General features: G+C 34.5%; 3 protein-coding genes across 5 annotated transcripts; 2 read left to right on the plus strand and 1 right to left on the minus strand.

Annotated features, from left to right (window-relative positions):
- The first annotated feature begins 1,847 nt into the window (after positions 1–1,847).
- On the plus strand, positions 1,848–6,500 carry LOC110606864 (mannose-P-dolichol utilization defect 1 protein homolog 2). 2 transcript variants are annotated; one of them, XR_002486572.2, is made up of 9 exons: positions 1,848–2,149; positions 2,244–2,397; positions 2,768–2,840; positions 2,914–2,980; positions 3,154–3,213; positions 4,648–4,708; positions 4,917–4,958; positions 5,288–5,578; positions 6,281–6,500. XR_002486572.2 is itself a non-coding variant. In XM_021745848.2 (8 exons), the coding sequence occupies exons 1-8, from the start codon at positions 2,003–2,005 to the stop codon at positions 5,389–5,391; spliced, it is 708 nt and encodes a 235-aa protein (XP_021601540.1). In that variant the 5' UTR covers positions 1,848–2,002; the 3' UTR covers positions 5,392–5,730. The 2 variants fall into 2 exon arrangements, 1 of the variants encoding a protein (XP_021601540.1); XM_021745848.2 differs by lacking the exon at positions 6,281–6,500 and having other exon boundaries at positions 5,288–5,730.
- Positions 6,501–12,981: 6,481 nt separating this feature from the next.
- On the minus strand, positions 12,982–15,119 carry LOC110606597 (F-box protein At1g47056). Its single transcript, XM_021745473.2, has one exon. It carries the CDS (start codon positions 14,759–14,761, stop codon positions 13,160–13,162), a length of 1,602 nt encoding a protein of 533 aa, XP_021601165.1. The 5' UTR covers positions 14,762–15,119; the 3' UTR covers positions 12,982–13,159.
- Positions 15,120–17,410: 2,291 nt separating this feature from the next.
- On the plus strand, positions 17,411–23,093 carry LOC110605864 (protein DCL homolog, chloroplastic). 2 transcript variants are annotated; one of them, XM_021744532.2, is made up of 3 exons: positions 17,411–17,770; positions 19,933–20,047; positions 22,629–23,093. In XM_021744532.2, exons 1-3 carry the CDS (start codon positions 17,466–17,468, stop codon positions 22,665–22,667), a joined length of 459 nt encoding a protein of 152 aa, XP_021600224.1. In that variant the 5' UTR covers positions 17,411–17,465; the 3' UTR covers positions 22,668–23,093. The 2 variants fall into 2 exon arrangements, with proteins under 2 accessions (XP_021600224.1, XP_021600223.1); XM_021744531.2 differs by lacking the exon at positions 22,629–23,093 and adding an exon at positions 21,564–21,961 and having other exon boundaries at positions 17,415–17,770.
- The last annotated feature ends 1,958 nt before the right edge of the window (positions 23,094–25,051 follow it).

Raw genomic sequence — 25,051 nt, forward strand, 5'->3', positions numbered from 1 at the left:
ATAAGGTAAATAAATGTCGTCACACCACTCCACTTGGGCATTCAGTTCAAATTCATGACGATAAATATATGCGATGCTTTTTGCTGAACTTAAATTTTCTGGAGATATGCATATATTGACTTGCAATCACAACCAGATATTTTTGAGCTGATTGAGTTCCTTTCTTAAAAGAAGGAACTGTTTGATAAGAAAAATAAGACAATTACAAGAATAGAATTATTAGGAACTGCCAACGAAAATGTCTTGATCAATCCATCTAAGCATCCTACTAGAAGAACAGACAGTCGATGGACGCAAGCAAACATGTGGAAGTTTGTCCCATGTTGGTCCATGCTCAATGGATATTGATATATCTTTGCCGATGGTTAACAGCACACTAAAAGAACTAAGAATAGTGGAAACTTCTTTATTCTTCTTGCACAGGTTATTGTAAGAAATTCCAAGAACATAGGCCTCGGTCTGTTTTGTCCTGAGATATCGTTTGCCTTTTGAATTTGCTTCTTCCTGAGGGAAGGAATAAAAGTAGGAGTGTAGTGGGGATTTGGACGGGCCTCGCTTTGTACCACCCAAAATACAAAGAAAAAGATGTAAAATTTGAGCCCAACTCGGCAACAAAGTAAATTTACAAAATTTTGTTAACGGAGATACAAATTAGTTCAGTAATAACATCTTCAAGTAACAGAAATTAATATGGCGTTCAAATTCCTAAACGCAAACTAAACGGGATTATCCAATACAACATGATTGCTCAATAGCACTTTTTGGAGGGGAAAATTCATAAGAAAATAAGAAAATTAATTCTCGATTGAGTTCATCTCAAACCGATAATTTTATTTTTATAAAAGAAAATATTAATACTTCACTAAAATGCCCTTCACATATTCTATTATTTTTAAATATATTGAAAATGATATTGGATCATAATAAAATTTTAAAAATAATTAATACATTCTTAATTTTTTTAAATGATAAATAAAGTAGATAAAAGATTTTCTAGAACTAACACTTGAAATTGACCGGAGAAAATATGAAATTCTGATGACGTATAAAAATAATTATAATTATAATAATTATTAATTAATTCAATTTAAAATTAACATCAAAATCAAATTTTATAACAAATTACTTTATAAAAAAGTAATATACACACCCACATATATAATTTAATAAATGTATCTGAATAAATTTAAAAAATTTTATATTTTATTCCTTTAATTTTTAATTTTTATTTTTTTTAAAAAAAGTATTTTAACTCTTGAATTAATCAATTAAAATGATAAGAAATTAATTAGAATTTAAAAATTAATAATTTAAGAATAATGGTATAAGAATGCATATTAATATCTGTGATTATTAATTTTTATAAATAAAATAATTATAATTTTTTTTAAAAAATTAAATTATTATATTTAATTGATTATAGATGGGATGAAAATTTATTAGGTTATATATTAAAAGATTATTTTAAATGAAAATTTAATTTATTTAAAAGAGCACCAGTATTGATAAAAAACTGTCCGATTATTTTTTTTCACTTGTGTGACTCGTATAGAAAATATGCACTTTGTTGGATAAATTTCACTTGCCATTTTTTTTTACATTCAAAAGTTCTTTTTCTTTTGATTTTATATTTCTATCCTGAAATAATAGTAGGCATGAGGGAACTAAATAAATTTTTTTTATATGTATGTTTATAAAGCAAAAGTATTTTTTTAAATTAAATTTTTTAAAAAATAAAAAATACGAGAATAAATAAAAATATCAAATGAAAAACTAAGTTCAATTGAGAATTTTTTTTTATTTTATTTATCAATCAGTATCATTATAGATTATAGACGACACTAATAAAATAGACTGATACTGGTAAAAAAAAATTCGAATGCGTTAAACGGGTCGTATCGGACAGCCAGGCCTGCAGATGGTGTCGTAGTTCGGGAATTTAATTTAGATCTCCAGGACGCGGCTTGTGAGCTGCAGCTGAGCTGAGGAATTACAAGAAGAAATGGAGTTTTTAGGGATTGACTTCAGCTGCGCACTCGGATCTCTCCGCCACGGTAGCTTTCCTGACAAGGACTGTTTGCTTCCTCTCATCTCCAAACTCCTTGGCTATTGTATCGTCGCCGCCTCCACCACCGTCAAAGTCCCTCAGGTTAAATAATTCATTTCTATGATCTATTTTATGGTTACCTAATAATTGATTTTGGCACAATTCTTAATTATTTGATCTTTGTTTTTTCTTTTAGATATTGAAAATTTTGAAGCATAGAAGTGTCAGAGGTCTTAGCATTGTCGCCTTTGAGCTAGAAACCATAGGTTATACAATAGCTCTCGCATATTGTCTCCACAAAGGCCTTCCCTTCTCGGCCTATGGGGAATTGGCGTTCCTATTGATCCAAGGTTCGTTTAGGTTATTTTTCATTTTCCTTTCAATTCTCATTTCTACCGTTGATGTAATTAGGAATTGGGAGAGGCTAATTGATTTTGGCGGGAAATGAAATAGAGTTAAACAATTAGTGCAACTTTCATCATTACATGACGGATATTCTATGTATTATAGACCAGTGAATCCAAGGAGATTAGTTTGATGAAATTGGTTATATCGAGGTTAGTTTGATAATAAAATGTAGAATTTCCTGCAATAAACTTTTCTTAAGTTCTCCTTGCTTGAGGGTAGTTGGGCCATTTTGATGAGATTAAACTGGATGATTGAAAGTTATAATATATGTTGAAAGCTCCTAATACAGTTCCTCTTTTGCTTATCTTACAGCTATAGTTTTAGTTGCCACTATCTACTACTTCTCACAACCTGTGCCTATTGTGACATGGATAAGGCCATTACTGTATCCTGAATGCTTCTTGTTTTGGGAGTACTTGTACGAGTATTACAAATTTTTCCTTACATGAGTATTTCAGATATTGTGCTGTAGCACCAACTATTTTGGCAGGTCAAATTGATCCTTTTCTCTTTGAAGCTCTCTATGTAAGTAGTCATTTTAGTATCCAGTTATGCGTTGTATTTATTGGAATTTAATAGTTGTCCTAACCTTGCCTCCCCCCCCCCTCTCCTCCTTTTGGATGATTTTTACTCTTTTAGTTTTAGTGTGTTATTTTAGCATATGTAATGTTATCTAATACCACAACGATTTATTACAGGCATCCCAGCATGCAATCTTTCTCTTTGCTAGGATTCCACAGATATGGAAAAACTTTTCTGTAAGTTCGAACTTGGGATTACATTTTGCTGTTAAATTTAGTATATTTTGAATGAGCTATCTTTGAAATTGTTTACTGCACATCTAGTTTTCAGTAATGTAATGACTTAGGAATTAGTCTAAATCACTTCCTATGGGAAGTGAATTTTTCACTCTGTTTTTAAGGATACTATTTTATCATATGGCCTTGAATCTTTATGCATTATACTTTTCAAAATTTTTATGTGTATTTTGGAAATTTTAAATAAGTCCTAGTTCTTTCAATGCTTGTATTGTCAGTTAGGCTTTTTCCATCTTGGGGGAAAAATTTTGCTTATATTTTATTTGGGGACAGTATGGAATGATTGGTGTAGAGGGCATGTTCTCTTTGGACTTTGATAATGTTTTGCAAGCACAAGTCATTTATTATCAGTAGCTACCATGGTTTAATTAAAGGCCATTGCGTCCATTATTTTAGGTCTTTTGCCCTCCCATTACTATTATACCCATTGTTTAAAGGCAAAAGAAATTTTGTTTCTACCACAGCTGTTACACCTGTTATTTAACAGTAATTGCATTATTTTCCAGCAACAGAAACAGTCATTATATCACTTTTTTTTAAAAGCCAGATGAGGCAACGACTTATCCTCATTCTATTTATCTAATCTGTGGAGTTTTAAGCTGTTGTGTCTCACTTCCTCTCTTAAATTTTCATCAAAAGTTTTTCTCCCTCTTTACAAAGTTTTTGCTTCTACCCTATTTAACTAAGATCATCATCTTTTTAGTTCCACACATCTATATCTTGCAAAAGCTGAGTTTTCTTGGGTGTGTGTTTGATGCTAGTTTTTTTTTAAATTTATAGTATGACGCATTGTTCTTTACTACCCACATAATTGTTTTAACTTTAAATTGATTAATGCAAATGATATCTAAAATGGATGGATTTAATATCTTTATTTAATATATTTATGCTTATTATTTGGTTGTGTGTCTTAGTTTACTCATATGTTTTATATATCTAATCATTCATAAGTTTTGCAAATTTTTCAAAACATTTGTGCATAACATAGACCGTTATAGCCATTATGGGCCTATTCCTGTTACCTGCAACAGTGACTGTGAACAGGGCCCTCGACCATGACTTAAATTCATGATAGCTGTGGACGTGTAAAATGTCCCTGGATAAGGTACTCAAGGAAACCTTCCGATAATTACTGTAGAAGCAGATATCAGCAGATTTCAGCCGAATTGTGCTATTTATGATACTGATTTTTCATAAGTAGCTCAAAATTGGTATGCAATATAACGGTGAGGTGATTGGGTTGTTAAATCATACTTGTCTTCTTATCCTTGAGAAGAATTAAGCGTGCGGTGAGAAAAATAGTGTACATATATTGCCTATATATCTCAATGGATTTTTATCATTAATAAATAATTAAATTGTTCTTTTTTGTAGAGCAAAAGCACTGGGGAGCTCAGCTTCTTAACCTGTTTTATGAATTTTGCTGGTTCTATCGGTGAGTTGTATGGTCAATTGAACTAGTCTCTGCATGTATATAGAGCACAAATGTATAATATTATGATTTTTTATTTACGTTTTCTGGACGCTTAGCTTCTTAACATGTTTCATGATTTTGCTGGTTCTACGGGTTAATTGACTGGTCTTGGTACGCTTGTAGAAGCATAAATGTATGGCATTATGATTGTTTTCTATGTTTTTTGCAGTGAGAGTTTTTACTAGCATGCAAGAAAAAGCACCAAATAGTGGTATCCTTGACAATTTTCTTTGCTCTTTTCTCTCTTCTTCTTCTTTTTTGAAGTATTTGTACTATGTTATTTGAATGCTAAAAGTATGCATGTGAACTTTGGGAAAATCACCATCGGTAGCTATTCTAATTAAATATAAGTATTATCGTCAATCCAGAAATCAGGCTGCTATATCATTGCTAGGTGACCCCTCATAGTCCTTCCTCTTGTAAGCCATATACAAGTTATTTTACTCAGCTTTATTTACAAAGTAAATACTTCTGAGCCTTGCAAGATTATTTTATTATTATTATTATTATTTTGTGTTGCTTTCCTTGACACTTTTTTAGTTGTCTTGGGCTCCACCCTTGGTGTCATCACTAATGGTACCATTCTCAGTCAGATTCTCTTGTACCAAAAGCATGAAGCCAAAAAAGAGAAGAAAGATAAGTGAAAGGATACCAGGTCTTTAGCTAGCTTTGCTTCAATTAATGGTTCAACAATGACTGCAAGTTGGCTAGTATTTCAGCTTTCAAGACTCTGAATGTTTCAGCATTTAAAATCGAGGAATTAACGTTTATATTGGTGTTTGTATGGGGGGCCAGGCCAGCTTGCTCCACTCATGGATGCATAAGCAAGAGGTTATTCTTAATTCAAGCACTCTGTTATAGTTTCCTTAGGATCTGTTTCATTTCATCAAGTTTGCATCCCATAGATCTATTCTGGCTGTATTGATTACTATTGTATACTCAGATGCCATTGGGGGATAATCATATCATAGTTAATTTTTCTATTTGGGAACAATTACTAGAACACTCCTTAATTCCTTAATTTTAGCGTGGTTAACATTTAGATAGCATTCTGTTTTTCAAGAATGCATTGTGCTTGCTTGGTTATCTATTAAAATTATAACATTTTAGCACGTAAGATACAGTATTTCTACTTGTATAATTTGAATACATTTATATGCCATATTTTGAAAACGAAATGAAATGTACTTTTGGAAATATGTTGTGTTCTGATTTTCTCTGGTACATAGTAATACATAATTCTTTTGTGATATTTCAATATTTAATGACTTTAGGGTTGAATTGTATATAGGTATCATTATTAGGGAAATTTTTGTTTATATCCAACGGATTAAGGGACAATGACATGTGGAATTTATGTTAAAATTAAATAGGATTTATTTATTTCTGTCTTGGCTTTGTCATGCATCATATTTAGGCAAGGATTACCCATAATTATTAAGCTAGAAGATAGGCCAATAAATTTAGAATATAAATCGAAAAAATGATAGTTGTTTTAGTTTGTTTTCTTATTTATTTTTTTTTTAACTGCAGATAAACATTGCATTACAAGGCTGATTGAATATCAACATCTAAACACTTTAGAAAAGAGATTGGTTGACAGGCTAACCAGTTACATGAAAGAGAGCCAGAAAGACACAGCTTAGCAATATTGTTTGCTGCATGATTTGCTACTCTACTAACAAAAACAAAATCTATAAAGACAAAGTCTTGACTTAATAAAAGGATAGCACAGTCAGTGGCCTTGATATTCCATTGGCATTCATTTTGCTTCGTCTTAAGCAAGTCACCTTTCTTCTTGGCTAGATTCAATGCCTCCAAAACTGCTAAAACCTCTCCAGCTACCACAGACAAGCACGAACAAGATTTAGCAACTCTATCGACAACTCTGGTTCTATGGTTTCTTACAATCACTGCAATTGCAGCCTGATTTGAGCCACTCTTTTTTGCCACATCATAATTGAATTTAAGGATTCCTTGAGGAGGAAGGCACCAGAATTGCTGCACACAACTACTATAGGGACAAGCTGGCGTAAAGCATAAGATCGGGGATAACTCTTGCAGCTCCCCTAAACTCTTGTGTAGCCATTGAGAGTTTCTAACAGGATCGGGCACCAACAGTAAAAAACAGCTTTATTTCTTGCTTGTCAAATAGTCCAAACTGTGATACCGATGGATTGAAAAACCTCATCTAAGTTCACTAAGTTATGAAAGTTTTGCCATGGCTTCACCCACCATCTCCCAAAGGAACTGAAACCAATAGAGTCTGGTCTGTAAGGGCATGGGGGGCTTAGCATCCAAGTAGCTCTCGCATGACTGCACCAGAAAATTGCATGCTCTACAGATATTCCACTTCTTCACGGCAAATGGATTTGTGCAGAAGGTAGGCTTTTATGAGCAGTCCACTTCAGGCCCAGCATTTACTCTAGGCGCCCAGCTTTTCATCTTCAAACATAGAGTCCCTAATCCCTATCCCCCTTCATATAAATACCTAAACCTAAATTTTATATCTCCATATCTAAACCTAAATTTACATTTCCTTTTTCTCCTTTTCCTTTCTTTTGAGGCTTTCATATCGTTTTCCATTCTCTCTCTCTCTCAAATTTCCATCTCTGCATGCGACTGCGTTTCTTTTTTGATTATCACCATCTTTTCAACTTCTTCTTTTTTAGACAAAATGGTCCCTTCATTCAAATTAATAAATTTCTTTTCACTTGTTTAAATAAATTAATTATTTTATTAACACAATGGAAGTTGAGAAACGTAAAATGGAGGAACTAATATGCGAACTTTAACTAATATGCGAACTTTTTATACTTCAAAAATGAAAATATAACTTATGTTATTATTTCAGTATATTTTCACTTTGATTAATAGTCATCGGCTTCTAATGAAACAGATCTTAACAGAATAAAATTAATAAATTTAGTAATTTCAACTTTAAAAACGTAAAAATTTATTTCAAATTTAAAACATAAAAATTGACATATAATTTCCTCTGAGCTTAATTTATAATTTATCCCAAAAAAAAACACCAACTAAATTACTACCATTGAAACTCTTCTGCGTTTCTCTTTTTCGCTACAGATTCAGCCGAGGGACAAGGGCTGCCAGTGTCCCTCCATGGCCGGTGGGAACTCGTTTTCCTCCTTTTTACTTTCGGTGTTTTTTCATGCTTTAACCCCCAGTAAATGAAACAGAATTTAGTTTAAATTAAAATAACAAATTAAATTAAATTAAATTTTAATTTTAGTTCACTTTATTAATAAATTTGATTCGGTATGATTTTTATTTTTAAAAAAATAATTTAATCAATTTGATTTTAAAAAGTAAAAAATAGATTTAATCAACCTGAACTGATAATTATTATATATTAACTATATACTAATAAATAATAGGCCTTTAGCATAGTAGTTGAATCTCTTGCTTGATTCTTAATTGGTTAAGGTTTTGATTCTTGATTCTTTCTCTTTTATTATTATTTTTTAACTTAAATTAATAAGAACATGTTTTTCAAGAGACCTTAACCATTCAAAAGTTACTATAAGTTTATACTTGATCAATTACAAACCCTAAAGTTATTCTTTCTCTTCCTACTGTCGTTCTTATTCTCTATTGCTCTCCCTTTTCTGCTGCCGTCGCTCTCTCTCTTTCGCGATCATCGCTGTCTCTTACTCGCAGCCGTCGCGCGACCGTTACTCTTGCATGACATTGTTCTCAGTCGTCACTCTCCCTCTCCTGCTGTTGTCACTGCTGATCATTGTGGGCGGCGCAACTGTTGCTCTTGCATAATATTATTCTCGGTTGTCGCTCTCCCTCTTCCGCGACCGTCACTGCTGATCAACGTGGGCGTTGCGGCCGCTGATCTTCATAATATTGCATAAAATTTTTTAATAATTTATTAATTTCTAATTATTTATTTAATTAACTAATGAAATGAATGCTAGTAGAAAGGAAAAATTTTGTTAGAAGTAGTTTAGTCCACAAAATATTGTTACGTTAATTCAGTGAAATTCATTTTAAATTTTATTAAAATTTAAACAAATTAATTTAGTTATAATCAATTTCATGGAATTCAATTCTTAAAATTAAATTCTTTTTTTTTTCAAACCAAACACATAAAATATAAAATTTAATTAAATTTTACAAAATTTTAAGAATTAAAATTAAATCAAACATCGTGTTAACGAGGACGCTTATTTCTTTTGTTTTTCAGTTGGACCTACTATTTGGGTAAGATAGGACTGATTTGATCTTCATCCACTTTATGTTACAAAGAGTTGATCTAGATTCAAAAGAGATTTAAGTCTTCTGTGTAACGACCCGGAAATCCGACCCGTTACCGGCGCTAGGATCCAGATCGGCTTAAGGCCGCCGGGACCCGTAGCAAGCCTACATACCTCCTGTAAACCTGTGGAATCCCATACACAACAACATATATATGATTTGTAAAAATTTTTCTTTTCTCTTATCCAAGCAAAACCTGTGCATGCACAAAATCATACATAAACCCCACACTGGAGTCCTCATCAAATACTCCAATGGGGCATCATCATCATACATATCAGCTTGGATAATCATGGTCATTAACATCATTACTCATTAAATACTCTGTACATAATGGGGATTCACACACCTCTAGGTCAAGCACTACTATAATCCTCAATACATCATCATTACATATCATAATTGTATAAGACATTACATTACAATTTAATCATGTCCACTGCTAGCTATTACATAACCATGACTTTACTCTATCCGACTTCCTGCTCTATCCTGTACCTGCAACTCTGGGGATAAAGGGAGTGGGGTGAGCTACTAGAGCCCAGTGAGCAGAATAATAAAACATCAATTTAAATCATGCTTTCATGTATGCGCCATAACACAAACATTTCACAACAAGGATGAACTTGTCACCATTTAGCCCCTATCTTTCTTACTTATACATGCCGGGGGCGTAGAGCCGTAGCAGGCACACCCGGACTTCCATAATCCGTCATAGTGCCAGGGGCGTAGAGCCGTAGCAGGCACACCTGGACTCACATAGGCTATCATGACATACAAGGGCTAATGGATCATTCAACATTCATCCGCATCAACAACAACAAAGTATGCAATGCGACATATTCGTGAATTCTAATGCAAATATCCTAATATATCTCATGGCATTCATGATGCGTGAATCATGCTAAAACATTTCATTAATTTGCTTTAAAACTTAAAGTTTATTCCACTCACCTCTGGCTAGCTCTGAAGAGACTCTGAAGCAGCTGGCTCACTGCTGGGGGTCTCGGTTCCTCGGGTCCGAACCTACACAGGTGGACTCAAATGAGGGACCAAACATACATGAATATGACTCTAAAATACTCCCCAAAAACCCCCTAAAACATCCTGAAAACATCACATGAAAACATGCAAGAAATGGCTGAACAGGGCACCTTCGGCGGCAGGTTCGGCGGCCGAAAGTCCCTCTGCAACCGAAAGTCATGCAGGTTCGGCGGCACTTTCGGCGGCCGAACCTCCCAGACAGAGACGAAACTTGAGTTTCGGGGGCAGGCTTCGGCAGCCGAAACTGTCTCCACAAGGGGGTTCGGCGGCCGAAAGTCACTTCGGCGGCCGAACCTGAGTTTCTGCCGAAGGGCAGAAACTTGGCTCCCTTGTGTCCACAGCCTCCAAAACGCCTCAAAACATGCATAAGCTTGTTTCTACACATGCATACACATCATACGTCACACCTAGGGGTCTCAAACTATAATATACCCCAACTACAACACTTCAAACAACACATTTTCAACATACATTGTTCAAATCACAACATAAACCTAACAACAAGCCTAGACATGCATTCTACCCCATCAACTTGCATAAAACTTTCATAAAACATAAAAGAAGCATAGATCGAAGCTTACCTCTTGAAGATCGAGAGGAAGAACGACCCTAGCTCGGAAAATGGAGGGATTTAGCTCCAAGATTTCCAAGCTCCAAACTTGCTTAAAAACACTCAAAAACTTTTGTGGAACCTTAAAACTCAAAGAAAATGGTGGGGATTGAAGGAAAAACACAAGATTTGGGAGAGGGAGGTCGGAAGTTTGCTGCGGCTGAAAATGGGAGAAAACTCTCCCATTTCGGCTAAATGCCCCTTTTATAAGTGGCTGGCCAGGCCACGTTCGGGGGCCGAAAGTGCCTCCGCACGCATGCAAGGTTCGGCGGCCGAACTTGGAGTTCGGCGGCCGAACCTGCATTTCCCTCACTCAAAATTTTCGGGCGCCTAAAGTCCCTCCGAAAGCATGCATGTTCGGCGGCCGAACCTCGGAGTTCGGCGGCCGAACCTGGGTTTTCCTCCAAAGATTTTTCATGCAAAAACTCATTTAATTTCTTACTTAAAAACATGAAATACATGAAAACATTTCATAAAATCATAGTTTTACCCTTCTAGAGGTTTCCGACATCCGAGGTCCCACCGGACGGTAGGGATTCCGATACCGGAGTCTAGCCGGGTATTACATTCTGTTTCCACACTCTTAGTTCAGCATCAGGACGACCAAACCTCAACTCAGATTTATTGCGAGCACGTACGTTTTGTCCTCATGAACTATTGTGCATTTGATAGCGACATTAAAATAATGAAATAAATCCACATTTATCTGTAGTAAGGTTATATTTTATTGCAAGATTTCTAAATTAGAATTCATTTGCTTTTATTCATGCACTTTTCTATTTTTAATTAAATGCAAACTTTATGTTAAAAGAATAGAAGAAGAAGAAGAGGACGTTCACACTCACACTCACACTCACACTCACACATAATATTAAGAACCAAAAAAAACGTAAGTACTCTCCAACTCCCCATTTATCATTCACATCTAAGGAGTGAATCCACGCCTCGATGGATACACAAGCGCCTAGCATTTTCAAGCACTGCAATCTCCATACCAATTAGCAAGAAGAAAGCAACACTGCTTTCAAATACAACAAATGAGTTTCCTTCGGATTATTAAGCTCCAAAAATAAGTTTTTGAAGTTTCGAAATCTCTAACACTGGAAAGAACGAATTGCTTTAGAAGATAACAGCTAAGTTGCCCCTTGATTAAAAAAGATGAACCATCATCTTTCCATTCCATTCAATGAATAACGAGTATTGACCAAACGAAATAGGCCTTCCCCTGGAAGGCATTATTCAATGAACCACTTGATTCACCTGTTAGCTCAGGCAGTTGAAGTTTTCAGGGTAGATACCACCCTAAATCATCACGCACGCAGAGCTACCTACTTGCACCACATGGTAAAGTATGCTATTCTTTCACTTCACTGCAAATAAAACTGCAGGGATCAAACCCTAGCTAGGCCATCAATCCTTAACAGATAATGCATGGACACACCAACTCATTATCAGAGTACAGCTATGGGAGCTACTGCAAGTAACGGTTATTTCAAGTCTAATCATGGATGTTAAGACATATATAAGTATAAACATACAAGAAAACAATGGCATTTGCAAATTAAGATGGCAACAAAGTCCAACAGTCAGAATAATCCGGCTAGATGCGTACAGTGTCAGGCCAGAAATAATCATCAGAATCTTTCATAAAGTGAGCGGAATTATTACCATCTTTCACGTGTTTCGTGTCGATGGTGTTTATCATGCTTTTGTGCAACTTTCAGCATATGCACACTATGGCAGAGGACATTCCAAGAGAATCAGTCATAAGTTGCTGACTTTGGATGCATCAATTTCACCTGGATATTGATCAAGAAAGCTATCCAAGATCCAAGGATGATTCAGTATTCGCAATTCAAAAGCAGTTCAATTATGAAATCAGTAGAAAGCTCATTTCAACGATATGACAATGTTTCGACAAGCTGAGTCAGAAGCCTAGCATGCCAACTATCCAGTTTAATTTCAAATAGTAAAATGCCAGACTCGACAGTCTAAACTCATCACAATACAAATATCTCATATCAACAGGAATTTGATACAGATGCTCATGCAGCCCCTGCAAATTGTAACTTCACTCAAAATATAACATTTTACATCCACACCCAGAAGGTGCCACGGTGCATTATCGAAAAAAAGAACAGAATGACATATTAAACTGCAATCGCATGCCAGTATTGAACTGCACCATATCAAAGAACCACCCGCAAAATTTAATAGACTAGAACATAACCATGCCACCATTTCAGATGCTGCGGAACTTGCAATAAACAACAACAAAATAAACAGCAGTATAGGCAAGTAGAAAGGATCACTTTTGCAAATGAAGATTCAGTTGAAAAGGCAATAAACAGCACGCGGATATCAAATTCAATACATCAAATGGAATCAGATACAATGCAAAATAATGCAAACAGACCAAGAGCAAGGACCCATTTTTCTGCTCTGCAACCTCTATTAGTCCTCTGTCTAAATTAACTTCGAGAACTACTATTACCGCTAGACCACCTTCTCAAAGTGCAAGCCACCAAACTCCTTCCACTCAATAGCCCTAATCTTGATTTGAAAGTCGTTGATCGCCCAGTGTTGCTTGAAGCAACAGGTGGCAGCGGTATTTGGCTAGGTACCGGTGGAAATTCAAATCCATTTTCCTGCAGCCCACCGTCACTAGCACTTGCATCCAGATGCTCAGCTTCGCCGCTGTCTAAATTCACGGCTAGCGATCCCCTACTTGCTCTTAACCGGTCAGCACCCTCATAAGTTACCCCTCGACACTTCTTCACCTTCACTTTAACCAAATTCGGGCATCCACTAGCAAGCGCTTCCATTCCATGATCTGAAACCGGGCAACTTTTAATGCACAGTTTTTTCAACGCTACACATTTGGCAGCGATACAAGAAATCTCTGCATCACCTACAGAATCGCTACCGCAGAGTGCTAATCGCTCAAGACTTTGGCAATTTGAAGCCAACAATTCTATGCTAATTTTTGTAGGATTGACTCCAATCAACACCAATTCTTGCAAATTAGGGCAATTCTTCCCTACTGCTACTAATCCATCATCGCCTATTCGATTCGCCTTCCATCCATCAATATGAAGCTTTCTTAGGAGCTTACAATGCTCAGCAACAGAAACCAGCCCTACATTAGTGCACTCTGGAGTTTTGACAAGGTGCAAAATCTCCAGACTCAAACAATGAGAGATTGCCACGAGGCCTACATCGCTTACCTGGAGCCTCTCAAGATGGATCTCGATCATACAGGTAACTTGATCCGCAATAACTTGAAGAAGCTTGTCCCAATCGCCAGAGCATCTGAAAAGCTTCAAGGTTCTGAGATTCTTTGATCCAATTATAAGCGGACCAAAGCACTGTCCATTATAAAGCTCCTTTAAGCATATTGTTTTCAGCGAAGATGCGGCTAAACCTGGTCCAATCGGTTCAGCAGCGGCTCCATCGGTGATTCCTCGAAGCCTCTTCACCGACAATTCTTCAAGAGATGCACAGTTATCGAGGATTGCGTTCATACCTTTAGCTCCAAACGTGCATGAGCCACACGAGAGCTTCTTCAAACCTCTACAGTTCTTTGCAAAAGCTTCCATGCCGGCGTCAGTAACATCACGGCACGAACGGAGCTTGAGCCGCGTGAGATTTCGGCACCGAAATGAGATCGCTTCAAGCGCTTCATCGCCGATGCTCGCGGATCTGCGGTCACATTTAAGAGCGAGTTTTGTCACAGCGTCGAAGCGAGAGAAGAGAGCAGGTACCATGGGGAGGAGATCTGACTGAGCGTTGAGAGAAAGCCGGTGACGGCTTTGACCCTCGATTCTCAGCCATCGGCGGCATACCAAAGAACAACGTTTGCGATCGCCAGAGCTAAGCGACTGGAAAATACAAGCCAAACACTCGTCAGGTAGATTGGAGATGTAGTCCAGTTCTACATCGTTCATGAAAAAGTCGCTTGGTTCTTCAGCTTGCATAGGGGAGATCAGAGCCGTTGATTTGGCTTTGGAACGGTGGCTAAGGTTAGATTCCCGGCGGCTCAATACTGCAGCCGTCGAAGATGACTGGCCCATCCACGTAGACTGGAGATCGAAAGGTTGCGATTTGCAGCCTCGGATTTCAACCTCTCTTCCTGGCCGTCTCCACAGTTGAGCTTGGAGATGCTTTCTCAGATACGTCGATCGGTCTTTCTTCTTCCAGATGTTCAACGACGGACCTGAAAGCCGATTTCATGTCCCCCTTTTCACCCTTTTTTCGGTTTCTTTTTTTTTTTAATTCTTTTTATTATAATAGTCTCCTCATCCACCACTGTGTCTATGGGTTTATATATCTATGGAGCGCGTTCTCCCGTGCTTGGCCTGCACCTAGTGTATCTTCCCTTGCTTTTCCATCACCAGCTCTTTGATTTTGAGTGAGCGGCCCATAAACAATCATCCCTGATGTGGACATCACAAGACTTAGGATTTAACTATAGCATCGACCTCTTACAATCATCCTCTTTGCATCCGTTTTTTGTTTTTTTTTTTCTCTAGAACTATAAACAATTTCGATCTTTCCATTTCGTCCACGAATTCCTTTTGAATAATCTGTTGTCGTGAATCGCTCCGCACGTTAAACCAAGTTCAAATCCACAGCAATACTTTCCTTGTATAAATTTTGAAACTTAATGAAAACTTATCCTCATAGTAATAAATAAATTAAAATATTATTTTATTTTATTGGTTAACTTAGAATATTAACTCCAGAATTTGTTTTTTAAAAAAGTAGAAATTAATAATATAATTTTAAAAGATAATAATTTGATTCCTAAGTGGTAAGAAACCCTTTTTATTCAAAAGTCTACTGAGTGCAAAAGCATGGATATCTATAAAAATACAAATTATAATTGTTTACATAAAATCTTAAAAATACATTTTAACGGCATCCTAAAGTTATGAAAAATAAAAATAAAAGTAAACCAGTAAAATAAAGAAGCAAAAAGTACAACTATAGTTTTTAAAATTTATGAAAATTGATAGTTAAGGATTTAAGATTAAATCAAAACTTAAATAAATATTATAAAATTAATATTTTATATTGTAGTTAATACTTTTACATAATTTGCAAATCATTATTAAACTAAATTTAGAGAAATTTTTAATTATTTAATTTATGTAATTTAGTGAAATTAATTATTTAATTTTTGTATTTTTTAAAAAATACTATATAGTTTTTATCTTTTTATTTTATCCATTAAATTAAATTAGTAAAATTGACTGATGTTTTTTTTAAAAAAAAAAAAACTCAGATAAATATAATTTTTTTTAATAATATAAGGATTTATTATATTAAGAGGCTTCAACGGGCTCAAAATAAAATAAAAAAAAGACCAAACACATACTCAATAATACAAAATCTAATTCGGAAAACTAATCCAACCCTATCTAGATTTGACAATGCAACTACATACGGAAAATAACGTGGCAAACATATGTACATCCAAACTAACAGGCCAGTTGATCCATGCCTCATCATCATCCACTCCCAACCATGTCATATATACTAAAAGACGTGAAAACGGAGAAGAGCACAGCAAGAAGAGGCACACCCAAAAAGATGAGAGCCACAATTGAAAGGCATAACTCGTCTATTATACAAACTGTGTTATATAATTAATAATAAATTATATTAAATTAATTTTATATTATATAATAACGAGAGTTAATTTACTTAAAGAAAACCAGTTCATTTAATACAGTTTTAACAAATAAGTGAAAATTAATTTATTAAATATAATTATATAGTCGTACACGATTTCTAGATAAATAGTTGTCAACGATAGAAAAGTTACGTGAGTTTAATTAATTTCTCAAGTTAACTAGAATAAAATTATAATTAATGAACAAATTTTATCAATTTCAATTTATATTTGTCTAAGTCCGGGGCTTATTCTACAAAGAGCAACAGTGACTTCTTTTTGTCCGTAGATGAATTTCCATTATTCAAATTTGAAATGATAAAATAATAATAGCATGTAAGAATATGATAAACATTTGCTTAAGTTGCAACTTGCAACAAGGTCAAGCTCTAATTATCATGGCATTGATTTGTAGCTGTAAATAAGAATTAAAAGAGTGAGTCAATACTGCAAGATGGAAGAAGATAATGCTTAGCAATGGCCAACAATAAGATAACTCCATAATCCTTTTCTTTTATCATTTTATTTTCTGTAAACTATATAGGCTCCTTTTTTTTTTTTTTTTTTATCTAATAGACTCTTAATTGACAAAGAAAAAGGCTATAAAATTTATAGCCACAATTATTTAAATTTGAATTTATAAACTGTGTTTCAAAATTTGTATTTTTTTTGTGTCAATTTTAAATAAATTGGTGATTTTATATATATATATATATATATATAAAGGAAAAAAGTAAGATTATTTTGAGTATGTTTAGCTCATTATTATTGGCAATTTGTACTTAATGTAGCATATGAAATGGTACTTTTATTTACACAATAAATTTAAGGATTAAATTATTTTTTTAAAAAAATATATAATTAACTGAATTATAATTTTTATGAAATATTAAGAGAGATTATAATTTTATCATAAAAGTAAAATGCAGTAATATTTTTGCCAAAAAAAAAACGATGATTAGTGAAATCACTATAGGGCCCAAGCCTACAGTTGAATCAAATGGGCCGAAACGAACTAGCACCCCGACGCAGTAACCAATCATTCCCAAACTAGGCCGAAACGGAAAACCCCACGCGACCAACGATAGACCCGGACCAAAATGGCTGCGCTTCTACTTCTCAGGGGTATCCCATTAATTCGCGTCCGGCTTGGCCGCCAACGCCTAGCCGCCGGAACACTCTCGCCACTTTGGTACCCGTGGAGCTCCACAGCCGACCCAACTAGGCTGGACCAGGAAGTTTGCGATGCCGAAAAGACCACGGCAGTGTTGAGCGCAAGGGACTCGCCCAAGTACCCCAGGTGGGATGATCCTGATTACCGGAAGTGGAAAGACAAGGAAGAAGAGATTATGAGAGATATAGAGACCATTATTTCCCTCACCAAGGAAATTCTCCACTCTGACAGGTTTCTGTCTCTACATCTCGCTTAAGCGTAACAAAATTGTATTTCCAGTGTTTAGAGCATTCTCTACTTCCTTTCAAGTGCTTGTTTTGTCTACTTGCTTCCTCAATTTTACGTTTCTGCCGGGTTGAGTAGTAGTGCTTTGGTTCTATCAGTAACTGTGTAGTAGCCTGCCACAGTGGGAATAGAGGAGTAAATGCTGTTATTTTGGAAACCGATCACTATGCATTCATGAATTAACAAGTGTTTACTTTTCTATGTAATTGATCGGACGATGGACTTTACCATCAACTGATATATACACAAGGCATGTGTTTGTTCATGCGTATACTGCCTGTGCTAAGATCACTAGAGAATTGTGATATTATTAAAAGCTATCATTAGTAAGTTATTTTGTACAGTGTAAGCATGGTTGATGCCAGTAATCCACTATCATAGCCACTGAAAATATAAGCAAGCAGTGACAGTTAGAAATTTAAGTTATTGAAAGTAGACCTGACGGGGAATGAAAAATTTGAGGGAGATTGAATTTTTATAGAGAGATTCAGGGAAACCCTCTCCTTTAAGCTTTTAACCTCACAATCAAAGGGGAAAAAAACTTTTGGGTGTTAAATTTAGAATAACAAGGAGAAAGGAGAAAATAATAAGAGAAGATTAGGAGGTTCAATTACGGGAGCCTATGTCCTCGGATGTAAAAAAAAAAAAAAAAAAAAAAATTAGAGGACATAGTTGTATTCTGTGTCTCATAACTTTTAAGCTTCTCTATAAATATTTGTAATGAAATATCTAAGACGCATACGGTATGATAGCATAAATTAAGATATTATCCTACTAAATAGGAATATATATATAAAAAAAATTACTGCACTTATTTGAAAATACAAACCATACACTGTATAGTAATAACTTTCTATAACATTCCCCCTTAAGTCGGAGCACAGAATCTTCATCAATTCAATTCACTCCTTGATGAGATTTTATATGGAAGCTAAAAACTCCTTCACAAAGGAAAACAAGAACTTTGTTTTTTGAATAACCCTAAGAACTCGATAGCCGACTTCTACAAAACTTCCATTAAAACACTACAATAGTCCAACAATTCTCAAGACAGAAGTAAACATAAGCAACAGTATTAAAGTACTAGCTGCAAGACACCAAGTTAAAAAGCACCCCAAGGTCCCTAACATAAGAATGCATAGTAGCTTCAAAGTAACAGTACTGTACTAGGTTCAAAAACACTTGCACAAAGACACAACAAATAAAGCAACTCAACTCCATGCCAAAGCGACGCCAGTGAGGAAATATAATACAAACAGACTCACAGGTTTCACATCCCTCTTAGAAAGCAATGCCAGCAAGGGAAAAAAGATGTAACAGTAGGTGAATTTTTAGCCAAACAGCTCATAGTCCCTCAAAATAAATTATTGTGAATGCTACCCGTGAACAATATTGGTGGAATGTAGCCCTAATGAATTGAATGCTTTGATCCCATGTTAAAGTTAAAATAATAAAGAAGAAATAAGAAAGTAACGTGAGAATGTTTACGTGGTTTGGCAATAAGAGTCTTCGTCCATGGACACAAAGCCTCAAGGGATTACATGTTTATTTAATTATATTCTACATTTCATAATACAAAATCTTCTTTATTTATAATGAAAGACGGAAGACATATATGACATAATATCTTAAATTGACTGTCTGAGTAAATAAGAATATTATAAAAATAATTGAAAACGTTACCCATTGGGGAATACAAATCCTAGATAAATAGTGATACTCTCCATAACATTCTCAAGTTGGAGCATAAGATTTTCATCAATTCCAACAGGGATTATTAAGTAGATGCCGACAAGACCTTGTAGAGAAGCTTATTGAACTTTTTCTCTTCCTGTTTCTTTAGTTTCAGTCCTTTTTAATGTTGAAAAGCCACAATAAAGTTGCCATCATATGCTAAATGTGTTGTTAGAGCCCAACTCCAAGTATAATAAGCTATGATAAATCAGTTGAAGTGCATTCAACAAAACCTAAGCTGTTAATTATGTTTACATGATGAAATGACCAATGCCTTTTTGAAAAAGTCAAAGACCTCTCTTTGTTGGATTTTTGGACTATATTAGTCAAGTTTGAGGTCTATGATTTCATTTGGCCAATTCTCTTGCCCTCAGGTATTTGGATGGAGAACGTCTAACAGCTGAAGATGAGAAAGCTGTGGTGGAGAAACTTCTTACTTACCATCCAAGTTCTGAAGATAAAATTGGATGTGGGCTTGACTCAATCATGGTAAGCATCAGATTTGAATTATTATAAAACAAGTATCAGTGTTTCATTCAATCTATTTTACTTTGTTTTTTGTGTTTTAAGCATTTCTCTATACACATAATTTCGATATGCTAAAAACTTTGTGAAGATAAGATGTCTAATGGAGTATGTTCGCAGTTATAATTGGCTACTCAAAATTTCATGTCGCATTTGTTGTCACCATGGTGGGTACCCATGCTGGTTGTTAAATGGATCAGGCGTGGGAAATGAGTTCAGATTTCAGAAGCTGTTTGTGTTTGTATGTGTGTGTGTGTGATGGTGATATCATTGTGTTACTGAAGACTGAACTGAAGATCTTATAATTCTAGCATGACCAAAATTGCCAAATACATCAAATTTTGGTTACAGTGCTCAGGGATTTTTACTATTTAGATGTTATTTGTGTAGTTTATTAGATTGAAGGTTTTGACTTCTAATAACATTTTTTTTGTACTGGAAAATGGTATGCAAGCATTCATTTGGTGGAGTCTGAAATTTTCTTACACATAAATTAACTGAATTTCTTAAGTATATTTGATGAACCAGATTACCATATCATAGTAGGGAAACAAAGTGAAACATGTTTTTAATGTGGTTTGACGTGACTGGTTTATTCAGCTTTTTGGTTTCTTGGATTGCACTTTTCATTTTGGTGTCTTTTGAGCTTGACTTCCAGTTTTACTCCTCAAAATAATTGACAACCTAAAATTTATGTAAAATTATTAAGAAATAATTTCAGATAATAGATTCACTTAATTTGGTTTTAAATTTCATATACTGAATCAAAATCAAAATTATTAAGAAATGGTTTTAGATAATAAATTAACTTAATTTGGTTGTAACCCACTTGCTTTTCTAAAAAATTTGCTTTGTCAAACTCACAATTTCAGCACAAATGTGCGTGTTAGACGTGTCCAACATAGCATTAAGAGTTAAATCAGCTTATGAGATGATGGTTTTGGGTCAGCATTTCACAGGCAACTGCAGGACAGCTAGCACTTCTGGTTAATAACTCAGTTCACTTGACTTTTGTGGTTCTTTGTTTTTGAATTTCCCAGGGCAGTCCTTGTTTTTCCCCCTTTATACTTTCAACTAAAATGAAGCACTAGACAGAATAGACAGATTATGATCTCATAGATTTTGTTGCTTTCCTTCACATGCACCCCCTTGTCTGGGAGATTTGGTGGGTTTTTGGCCCACAGATGCTTAGTATATAGATTGGTAGATGAAGTCTTTTGACTGGTGCTACCCTCATCTACTTTGTGCTCTCCTTTTAGATTTGTTGTTAGAATGTGAAAAGAACTGATAGTTGACTTTTTTGTCGCTAAATATAAATTCCTAATTACCACTAGAATTTAAATACTAGATATGACGTAGTTTCTTTACACGTTTGAACAGTGTGCAAGGTATGAACAAATGATGTGGTAATTGCTAGCTGTTTGTCTATTTCTGTTAGTTTATGATAAAACTAATACATCGCATAACTTCTTCTGCAAAGGTTGATCGCCACCCCCAGTTTAAATATTCAAGATGCCTTTTTGTTGTGAGAACTGATGGTGGATGGATAGATTTTTCCTATCAAAAGTGCCTGAGAGCATATATTCGATATAAGTACCCAAAGCATGAAGAAAGATTCATTCGAGAACATTTTAAGCATGGCAGTTGATGATGTGTATCGACACTGATGCCTACATTTGAACGCAGTTACAGTTTTGGCATTGGTAACATGGTTGTGATGCAAATATTTTAACTATATGTTTATGTGTTATTATTAAAGGGTATCATTGTGATATTATTGACAACTGAGAGTTAATATTACTTTGAAAAATTAGTTTCTGCAGACTTGTTTCTTACTTTGTATCATGAAAATCTGTTTCACTTGATCTTTAGTTTCTCCATTTTTCTATTGGTATTAGTGGTCAATATACCCCCTAGATTCCTAACAAAATGTCAATGTAGTAGATAATCCTTGACTAACTCTTACCATTTTGTTAGCAAATGACTGAATGAGGACAAAGAAAATGATTGAAGTGAAACTCTACTTTGTTGACTTCCATTTCCTTTTATTGGCTTTGCTTATAGTGATCATTAGGCAGATTAATATTTTCCCAAAGCCTAGGACCTCATTTTATTTATTTGTGGGAACCTTGGCATCAAATAGTTTTGCGTCAAACTTGAACATGCTAAGGACTTGTTTACGCACCCGTAGAAGATGTGGGTTAAGAAAAAGGACAATGCTTATACAGATAAGTGTTGCATCAGATAGTTAAAAGTCTTGGTTGCCTGTAAGACTGGAAGCGTGGAACCACCTATATGATTGAATGATAAAGCTTGTGAGTTTGAACCAATTAGGTCTTCAACAGTGAGAGTAACCTTGTAGTGGTTGAGGATGGAGTTGAGGAAGTCAAAAGAATGAAGCCCAGCTGGAGCAGGGCGAGTTTGGCAGGTTGTGTGTTCTGGGCATGTATTGGTCAAAAACGGTGGAGAGCCATGATTAGCCATCTGTGAAATGCCTACAGAGTGTGCTTGATTTGGTGAACATTGATGTCTATCTTTTATGTAGGTTGGTGTCAAGTGGTCAAAGCACGCGTGGTGCAGGTGACAACAGCGAGTAGCTCGTGAAGTTTGCATGCCAAGTACTGCTGTGAAGTTGAGAGTATGCATATGTGGTCTAGAGCAGGAGGTTCATTGGGCTCTAACTTTACTTGGGAGGAACTTTGCAGGGAGTGATTAACTCCTCTTCCTCTATGCATGCATCGGCTTTTATAAAAAAGTACGTCAATTGGCATTTCATGTCAAAATATCCCTCTATTATTGGTTTGTTTTTTTTTTTCTTCTTTAAAAAAAGTTAAAGAGGATGCATACGTCATCTATAGCTTCATTGGGCTGAAGCTTTCTTAAGAGAGTAACTTCATGGGAAATTATCTCTTCCTGTATGCGTTGGGTAGTAATTTACATCAATTGGCTCTCAACTTAAAAAAATTTGTTACCATAACAATTTTTATATTAGAATTAAGGGATTAAAGCGTAACAATTTTCAAAGAGGAAGGATGACTAATATAAATCATTAGTATGCATTTGACAATTAACTTGTAAGCTTCGAAAAAGGATTTTTCGAAAACTTTATTTTTGAAGTTAAAAAGTAAAATTATTATGAAATGTATGATTAAAATATATTAAATTTTATTTTTAATTATTTCCTTCCTCCTATACTTTTTTAATTTACTTTTTAACACATATTAAAAATTAATTTTTTTTATTAATATTTCAAGTATATTTATTTTAAAGACATTAAATTTTATTAAATATTAAGAGACTTTTAATATTTATTTAAAAAAAGTCAATCAATGAAATGCTATATTAAAAATAAAGTAAAATTAAATAGAATTATAAAAATTAATTTATATGTTAATAATAATATAAAAAAGAAAAAGATAATAATTTTAAAATAAAATAAAAATAAAAATTATAAATTGAATATCTTTAGTATGATCTAATTAGTAAATTTAAAAAAATAAAAAATAATAACTTTAAAAGAAATACCCCTTCCATTCTATAATTTTTATATATCTTTTTATTTTTTGGTTCATCCAAAATTATTATTATTTAATTTCCTTTTTAAACTATATTAATATATAATTGACTATTTAATTTTATTTTATTTCAAAGAAATCTCTTAAAATATTTATTTAATTTTTAATAAAATTTAATATATTTAAAATAGATATAATTAAAAAGTTAATAAAAAATTATATTTTTAATATATATAAAAAATAAAATAAATAAAAAATTATAGAACATAGAAAATATCAAAAATAAATTATAAGTGGTTATGGGTGGTCTGCATGATTCTTGGGAGTCAAAATGAGTCGTACTGTTTATGAATGATGCTTAATTACATATCCATCTTGAAGTTAAAAAAATGTAATAAATACCTGAAAAAATATATCATATGAAACTTAAACTGAAATTTGAATTCTTTTAAGTAGACGCCAAAATAAAAACAGGCGCACACAGCTTTACCCCTCATCGACAAATGTTAGAAAAATTAAAATTCAGTTTGGGAACTGCAAAGCCCACTAATTGGCCTGCCAGAAGGATCGTGTTAGATGGCCATAAATTATCTGCACAACACCAACAGTACATATGCTATTTATGATGCTGATATTTTTGTGGAATTTACAACTCTCCTTAAAAGTCAGCCGGTAACTTGCCTGAATCTGCCTGCACAGTATTCTACTGTCCTAACAATTGCAAATATTATCAACATCATAACTATACAAACGTAGCTGCTCAGGCAAATTGAAATGTTTTAGCTTTGCTCTGCTTGAATCCTTGAAGGGGTTGGCCAATTAACCAAGAAGCTAGCCATATCATAATGCGTGGATCTGTGAGGACGAGAAGAAATTAAAAGGTGGGGCAACCCAAAAAACATAATAAGAATTGTTGCAAATCGAGGGTACCTTATAAAAAAGGTCAACTCCTCGTTATCATGTTATTACAACCTTATTATAATATGTGGTAGTTACCTGCTTCTTACCATGCATCAACAATGAAAAGGGTTATGTAAGGTATGCTATGATTACGGGACAAACATGATCATTAGACAGAGACTATAGAGAAAAGTGGGCCCAAAGCATTGCGGGGGGTCCTCCACACAGCTGGACCAAGAAAACCATGTGGACCCTAACTCTGCTGTCCATCATCTATGATGAACTTTCCTAATAAGCACAGATTGGGCCAAAGATTGGTGATCAAGGTCTTGCCTGTTTGAAGGGTCGTGATCCTTTTATAGCTCGGTCCCACCGAGCTAAAATGTACGGGCCTAAAGATAGGTATCAGTGTTCATGCAATGGGGGGTTGTTGAACTCGAAGAGTTCCAATAAAGGGTCCCTTGTACGTCTTTGCTTTCTGTTGTTTTTGAGACTGAAAAATTTATAGCCATTAGCCACAGGACATTGGTGGCTCTGAAGGAGAAGAAGAAGA

The sequence above is a fragment of the Manihot esculenta genome, chromosome 18, assembly GCF_001659605.2.
Source record: "Manihot esculenta cultivar AM560-2 chromosome 18, M.esculenta_v8, whole genome shotgun sequence".
NCBI lineage: Eukaryota > Viridiplantae > Streptophyta > Magnoliopsida > Malpighiales > Euphorbiaceae > Manihot > Manihot esculenta.

Bases quoted from the DNA above. Each gene is read 5' to 3' on its own strand.
- LOC110606864 (XM_021745848.2), top strand. From the start codon at position 2,003: ATGGAGTTTTTAGGGATTGACTTCAGCTGCGCACTCGGATCTCTCCGC. The intron at 2,398-2,767 runs GTTCGTTTAGGT...CTTATCTTACAG, and splicing joins GGCGTTCCTATTGATCCAAG to CTATAGTTTTAGTTGCCACT. The intron at 2,981-3,153 runs GTAAGTAGTCAT...GATTTATTACAG, and splicing joins TTCTCTTTGAAGCTCTCTAT to GCATCCCAGCATGCAATCTT.
- LOC110605864 (XM_021744531.2), top strand. From the start codon at position 17,466: ATGGCTGCGCTTCTACTTCTCAGGGGTATCCCATTAATTCGCGTCCGG. The intron at 17,771-19,932 runs GTTTCTGTCTCT...TCTTGCCCTCAG, and splicing joins GAAATTCTCCACTCTGACAG to GTATTTGGATGGAGAACGTC. The intron at 20,048-21,563 runs GTAAGCATCAGA...TCTTCTGCAAAG, and splicing joins GTGGGCTTGACTCAATCATG to GTTGATCGCCACCCCCAGTT.
- LOC110606597 (XM_021745473.2), bottom strand. From the start codon at position 14,761: ATGGGCCAGTCATCTTCGACGGCTGCAGTATTGAGCCGCCGGGAATCT.